General features: G+C 37.2%; 1 protein-coding gene across 1 annotated transcript in view; it reads right to left on the bottom strand.

Annotated features, from left to right (window-relative positions):
* Window positions 1–4,480: 4,480 nt before the first annotated feature.
* LOC106712422 (GTPase-activating protein) overlaps window positions 4,481–7,439 on the bottom strand; it is a 28,495-nt gene continuing 25,536 nt past the window's right edge. The window contains exons 15-16 of the mRNA XM_045686399.1: window positions 7,252–7,384; window positions 4,481–7,170 (exon numbers count right to left, since the gene is read on the bottom strand). Coding sequence (XP_045542355.1) covers window positions 5,649–7,170; window positions 7,252–7,384 — 1,655 coding nt within the window. The 3' untranslated portion in view covers window positions 4,481–5,648. The remainder of the gene's footprint in view (window positions 7,171–7,251; window positions 7,385–7,439) is intronic.

The raw sequence follows: 7,439 nt of genomic DNA, 5'->3' as shown, positions 1-7,439 counted from the left end.
TTAGCCATTCTTGTAATATATTTAAATCGCTTTGGGCCTGCGCAACAATATCATGAATAGAATGTGCAAAGTAAAAAAGACAAGTATCATCTGCATAAAGTGTGATTTGACCTTTTAGTCCCAACTTGCTTATGTCATTTATGTAGATTAAAAATAAGAGGGGACCAATTATTGAGCCCTGCGGAATTCCACAGGTAATTTCACATGGTTTACTTTGATATTCATTTATTTTAACTATTTGTTTGCGGTTTGTAAGATAAGATTGTAAAGTTTGATATGCTGTGTCAGTGATTCCTAAAGCATTAAGCTTTTGTAAGAGGACACTATGACTCACAGTATCAAAAGCCTTTTTTAGGTCAATAAATATTCCAAGTGAAATATGTTTCTTATCTATATTTGTTTTAATTTTAGTTATAAGATCGATCGTTGCAGTTAGTGTATTTGATTTGGGTCGGAAGCCGTACTGATCTTGAGTAAAGAAATTAAATGATGTTAAGTATTCGTTAAGTCGTGAATATATCACCTTTTCAAAGATTTTAGAAACTATTGGTAGCACTGAAATGGGTCGGTAATTACTTGGATCAGTTTTAGATCCTGATTTATATATTGGCGACACCTTAGCTACCTTTAAACTATCGGGGAAGCTGCCTTTAGAGAATGATTCATTTATACATTGTGTTAAACATTGAATTATACAATCCTTAATGCATTTTATACTTTTTGTATTTATGTTGTCGATTCCAGAACTTGAATTTATATGTAAATTATCAATTATTTTACTAACTTCTTGAAGTGTGCATGGTCTAAATTGTGAGAGTGTTTGTTTTCCTGATTGTAAATAATAGGTTGTATATGTATTTATTGGATAATGATGGTACTTTTTACATATTTCATTAGCTAAACAAGTACCAATACTAGAGAAAAAATTATTAAACGACTCACAGATATCTGTACCATCAACAATATCAACTGAATCTATAATTAACTTATGGGGAATGCAGTTATCTTCGCTTTTGTTTATGGCTAACTTGTTAATAACTTTCCACATTTTTTTAGGATTCTTCTTGTTTTCTTTAAATAGATTTGTATAGTAATTACACTTTGAATTTTTAATAGTATTATGCACATAATTCTTTTGTTTTTGGTAAAGATTTTTCAAATAGGTATTTGAAGGATTAGCTTTTAACTTTTTCCACAGCTTGTTGCGTAGGTTTATGCCTTCGATAATAGTACGATTTATCCAGTCCTTTTGTGGTAAATTTAGTATTTTAACTTTTTTCATGGTATTTTTACTTATATTAAGTTTAATTATATCTTCGAGACTTGAATAATCCAGGTTAGATAGTTTTTTGACATCATTCATACTATTATACAGTCCAGTATAATTAATTGCTCTGTACGATTTTTTTCTTTTCTTAGGTGATTTTTGATTGAACATTTCAAGGCATATCTGCTTATGATCCGACATAGGTGAATCGATAATAGATATCTGAAAACTGTGATTATTGTAAATGTTGGTTAATACGTGATCGATTATTGTTTTAGTTGTTTCTGTCTCTCGTGTGCAGTAGACTTTAGTAACTTTATTCAAAATTTCGTAACCGGCTTCTTCTAGCATACTTGTGTAACAGTTCGTATTTCTTTCATTTTTTAATAAATCTAAGTTAAAATCTCCAAATACAATTGTTCTTTTTCTTTTTTCTAGTTGTACTGAAAATGTGTCAAGAAATGTTTTTAAATTGGTGTCACCAGGTTTATACACGAGGCCGACATTCAGTGAATAGTTTTCTATATATATCCACAAAAAATTGTTTCCATATACATATTGTTGTTCTGTAACATAGTGTTTTAAGTTATTATGGATGAATATCGACACTCCGCCTCCGGTTTTGTCCGTTCTGTAATGTTGTGCGCTACAGAAAGACTTAACACATATAGTAAATTAGGCCACAATCAGTATTAAGTTCTTAGAATAGGAATATTGTGTTTAATAATTTGTATTTGAACGTATTTAAAAAACTAAAATTCTAATATTATTTTTCATTTAGAATATTTATTATTAGAGTAGAAAGTGTCATTTCTATTTAAGCAAGCAATTTGACGGTTAACCTTTCAATTGACTACCTATTTTGACATATGTCGTGCACAAAACTAATTAAACGGAATAATTTATTAATTGCTTAAATTGTATTTTTACCCGCTCATTGTTATTACCTTGTACTTGTGTAGTTTCATATTCTCCATTAATAGGAATAGGTGAAAAACAATCTTACACCTCTTTAACTTGTTTAAAAGCGAAAATTAATTGCTAACTAAAATCAGACAAAAATGGAAGACGTTAAATATTTATATCGTGACCAATATTAAATTTTTTGTTTACATAGCTTTTGTCCGTGTCTTCGTCTGCCTGGAATTAAACAAATAAAAAACAAGATGAATGTCTTATACTGCTTTTTGAACTTTTGTCGAATTTGAACTCGAAAATTTGTCGACCCGTTGCAGTTATTAAGTAAAATTATGTTAATCAAGCGTATCCCACCGGAAGCGTACGTATTTCTAGGTTCATAACCTTTATGTTCTTCCAGACTGTGTGTCTACATCTACACCAAATTTCATTAAGTTCATTTTCCCCATTCTGGAGATACCTAGTAACAAACATACATCCACACAACTCTCAACACTCACCGTTTTAGTTATTATTATGAGAAAATTAAAAGTGTTTAACTACAGTTATTTTTTGTTTTTGTTGCCATATATGCCATTTAAACTATACTGAGAAGAAGTCTGCTTCATCTGGGGAAGTACGTTTGCTAATTGAATAATAACCGTTAAGATTGTGCGGCGTAGACTTTTGCAAGATTGTTTATTTTATTTACATCACGATTTCTTATCGAAAATGTTTGATGTTTGGTAAACGAAAAAAAAAGGTGGCCCTAATATTGTATACTACAATAACACATCAAAATAAGTTGTCATTCTGAAATTAGTCTTACAAACCTTACTATATATCTTTCATAAATTATACATACGAGTTTAAATAAATGATGGGTGGATGTTTGTTTGTTTGAAGGTATAACCGAAATGGCTAAAACTTAAAGAACACATAGGCTACTTATTAAGTTTTTTTAATGCCGCGAAGATAAAGTCGCGTGCGACAGCTAGTCTTATTAATATTATAATAATAATGTTAGATCGATGGTTGGATGTTTGTTGGAAGATATGTCCAGAATGGCTGCATAGATCTCGATGAGATTTGGTATAGATATAGAGGAACACATAAACTGCCAAAAATTCCAGAAATGTGAACGGTTCCCGTGGGATACGTTTGATTCACATATTGACTTCATAACTCTACAACGGTTCCACATATCTTATTAAAAATTTGCACGTATATAGAACTAACTGAGCAGTAACACATGATATAATTTTATTCCCTTTTGTTTAATTCTGCGCAGACGAAGTCGCAGCCTAAAGTTATTTTATGACAGCAAATACACGCGCACAAAATAAGCCTATATCACTTTATGGAGAAACTTACGGGAATTCCCCAGGGAAACTCGAGACGATACTGTATTTATTTTATGAACATAAATTATATTTTTTGTAGAAATGTGCAAAATTTTACTTTATACAGAAATTTATATATATATATATATATATATATATATATATATTATTGCAGCATTATTAATTTTCATTGCAGCGTTAACAATACATAGAAACAAACATTATGTGATTGTGAACTAATCATTCAGGTTTGGTACCTTGACCCGCAGAGACGGTCCCGAGATCCATGATGCTCGTGTTTGGTTCTTTATTTCCTCAAGCGCACAATGTTAAAGCTGAGATATCTCAATTGTTATAGCTAGTGTAACTACTTCTGCATTTAAATTATATTTTTAATATTTAAATCTTCCACTAATGCATTTGGCAACTTAATCTCAACGGATTTCCATTGACGAAACACTTATAAAAACATATTTCAGTATCAATGTAGGAACTAGACAACAATACAATGTTTTCGCAGTTAGAAGCTCATGTTTACGTGGAATCTTGATGAAATTTGGCATAGATATAGGAATAGTAGGAATCTAAGTTTTTCGAAGTAGTTTGTCTTTTTTATTTTTATTCGAATTTCAATGTAGTTGCGGTTTATAATCATGTCAGTTATAAGCATATTCAGTCTGTTTGCCCTCGTTCATGTTCCCAAATAATAAGGTATTGTTTATTCTATGTCATTTTATTGAAAAAATGAAAATAATTGAAATAAATAACATATTATATTTTTAAAGAAATATTAATTTGTACATTGATTTATTTAATTTGAAAGAATATCTCTTATAAATTAATTCTCAGTAGAAATAGGACAACAATGTATTTAGAATATAATTTAAAGATTTATTTTTTAAGGAATTTCATTCAAGTACCATTTCAATGTTTATATAATAAAAAATCGAAATATTTAATATTTAATGTTGAAATAGTCATACAATATGTTTGCTTACTTCGTATATATGCACAATTGACTGTTTCATTATATACTACATAAGACTACGTAAAATATGATTTGAGTTTATAAAGAGAATCACAGCTTAAGTAATGGTGTCGGCGGAGGCCGTCGTTGTATGCGAGCCTGGTGAGGCCCACTGAGGCCCTGTGCGGCTCTAGTAGACCCAATGAGGCCCAGTGGAGCCCTCATTAGGCTCAAAGAGGCCCTGTACAGCTCAGTGAGGGCCGCACCGTCGTAAACATTCACAATATTTCTTCACATTTGCAAAAACAAATAATTACTTTAATAATATCAATTTTAAGTACATTTAAATTATAAACATGTCGATAGTAACAATAAAAATTGGAATCTGAAAAATATTTTTGTATCTTTTAAACATTGCCAAATATTTCGATTACAAGAGATTTAACATTTAAAATGGTTAGTTTTTGTGCATTCGCTACAATAACTAGGAAGTCATGTGAGAATATTATCTTACAAATATCATACAATTATATTCGTTTTATTGACTATAAATAGCAATGAAATAGAAAAAAAAAACAAACAATTTGTCGAACTTGTTGCGAATTTGCCTATCAACCAGTCAAAAACTATTTACATCATGGCATTCTTTCTTACAAATAACATACACAAAATAAAATATACAATATTCTAACACTTTCTACTTCGTATAGATTCAACATTGGACAGTGATACCGATCACAAAAATATATATAACTCTTTAGTATAGAATATAGCTTCATAAGATTATTGCGCTACAGGAATGAGAGTCCATTCACTCGACGACGGTCGCACAACACAACGCTTGGCACCTTTTGAGTATTAACACTATACAATAGACAAAGTTCATTCAGCACCACTACGAACTAGGGAGGCACATGCTTCAGGTCGACGAAAAGGAGTTCGAAAAATATAGAAATAAATACAATAATGCTAGTCTAATTAATTTACAATCGCACCATAATCGCCGGCATCGGATGCAGTCGTATAAATACTGCACCGTCAGCGCACACGCATACTGCCACGCACGAAAACACTGTTCCTAAGGGCTTCACCGTGCCGCGAGGACAACTTGCGCTGACGTGCACATTACAGCAACAATATACAACACTTGAGCTTCGCTCCAAAACTTCAATCGCTACAGTCTGATATCATTTGTGGCGGCAGCCAGCAGCGGGCCGTGCGTACGTCGCCATGAAGCACCGTTTAAGGCATCCTCTTCACTAACTATATACTCCATCTCGCCGCCCTCCCTGGACGTCTCTCGCTCCACAACTCCCGTCGAGGCTTCAGTTTTCGGCATAAGATGTTCGCCGTCCTCGTTGCGGACGAACGTACGACACTGGACGTCCTCCTGCGGCCCGTATCTGTGCAAGCTGAGGAATTTGAAGTTTGCCACTATTGAAGAGTTGATCGGTCTCGTTTGTATATTGACCGTAGTGGCGGAGCGCTCTATCCGCTTGTTACGGGTCTCGGGGGGCGCTAGTTCCAGCGACTGGCCTCGCCCGTAGAGCCGGGACTGGCCGAACCGAGGCGTAAGTCTCCCTATGAGGTTGTCCTCTTTGCGTACACTTTTGGCCGCCTGCGAGTCGTCAGGTGGTTTCGGTTTTTTCTTTAGGAAAAACGGCGTCAATCTTTCGGTGAAGGGTCGCGACGTGTTGGTACCCGCGTCGTGCACGTTCGACGTCGAACTCGAAGTTTTCAAGGGCTTTATGGAGGCCGGCTGCGTTTTTATAGGATTCGACTTCCTCTGTATACTTATTCTCGAAAACATTCCAAAGTCTTCTTTGTCCTTGCGATCTATAGAGCCCTCGGATTCCAATTCGCTCGCCTCGCGCTCCTGTCCCTCGTCCTCGCACACTTTCAGTACGCAGTAGGTGTCACGCTGGAGTTCGGCGAGGAGGCTATCGTCGTTGGACACGGTGTCGATTTTGCTGAGCGGCCTGGTCGCCTCCGCGGGGCTCTCCCGTCCGTCCCGGGCGCCATCACCTGATAAACTGGTACAGGAACCGCCGGTGACGGGCACGAGAGTGGATCGTTCTCGGGACCGTCTGAGTTCGACGTCGGGTTTGGGCTGCAGTCGGTTCCTCGCGGCAGTGTTGCCTCGCGGGGGAACCGCGGGCGGAGCGTCCTCCTCCGAGGGCTGCGCGTGGCTCATAAAGTTCGCCATCAACTCGTACTCCTTACACCTATTTGAGACTTCGAGTTCGGGCCGCTTGGGCGCGAGCTCCGGTTTGGGGCCGCGCCGCGGGGGTTTGAGCTCGACGTCGACGTACTCGCAGAGGGCGGGCGGGGACGTGAAGGTGGTCCGGGAGGGGGAGAGACGCGCCGGTTTGGGCGGCCGCGCCGGCTTGTCGGTGGACGCGTCGCTATCTTCGGAGGGTTCATGTTTGAGACAGGACATGGTGAGGTAGCCGCTGCCCGTCGACTTGTTGGACTTGCCGGAGGAGCGCTCGTCGGCGAGTCGAGCCAGCTTGAGGGACTCCGTGCTGGAGCCGATGTCGATGGATGTCTGTTGCAGCGGCAGCGTCTTGCCGTCGAGGTCGATTGTGGGCGACATCTCGCACCTCCACGTCCGCCAGAAGAAGGACCCTCCCTCCGCGCTCGCCGCCGCCGCGCCCGCCAGGTGCAGATAGTTATCGTCTCCTATCGGCGCTTGCCTACAACAAAAGTAAAACTATAAGTCTTATTTTGTACTTAATATTAATATTAATAATTGAATGTGATAAAGTGTATCTCACTTGCTGCCATATTTGGTCTCTCTCGCAAGAGATCGCCGGTAAATGCGATGCTGGTGCTCCAGGTCGAATATTGTTTTCTGTAATTCACACAACGTTGACGCCTCCGCCTCGCGTTCTTCTAGTGTTGTGCCATCTGGAGAAAAAATCTAATTTACTTAAACCTATTACTTTCATATTTTTGATTAAAT

Source organism: Papilio machaon, chromosome 3 (assembly GCF_912999745.1).
Source record: "Papilio machaon chromosome 3, ilPapMach1.1, whole genome shotgun sequence".
Classification (NCBI taxonomy): Eukaryota; Metazoa; Arthropoda; class Insecta; order Lepidoptera; family Papilionidae; genus Papilio; species Papilio machaon.
This window is presented reverse-complemented; position numbering and strand designations above follow the sequence as displayed.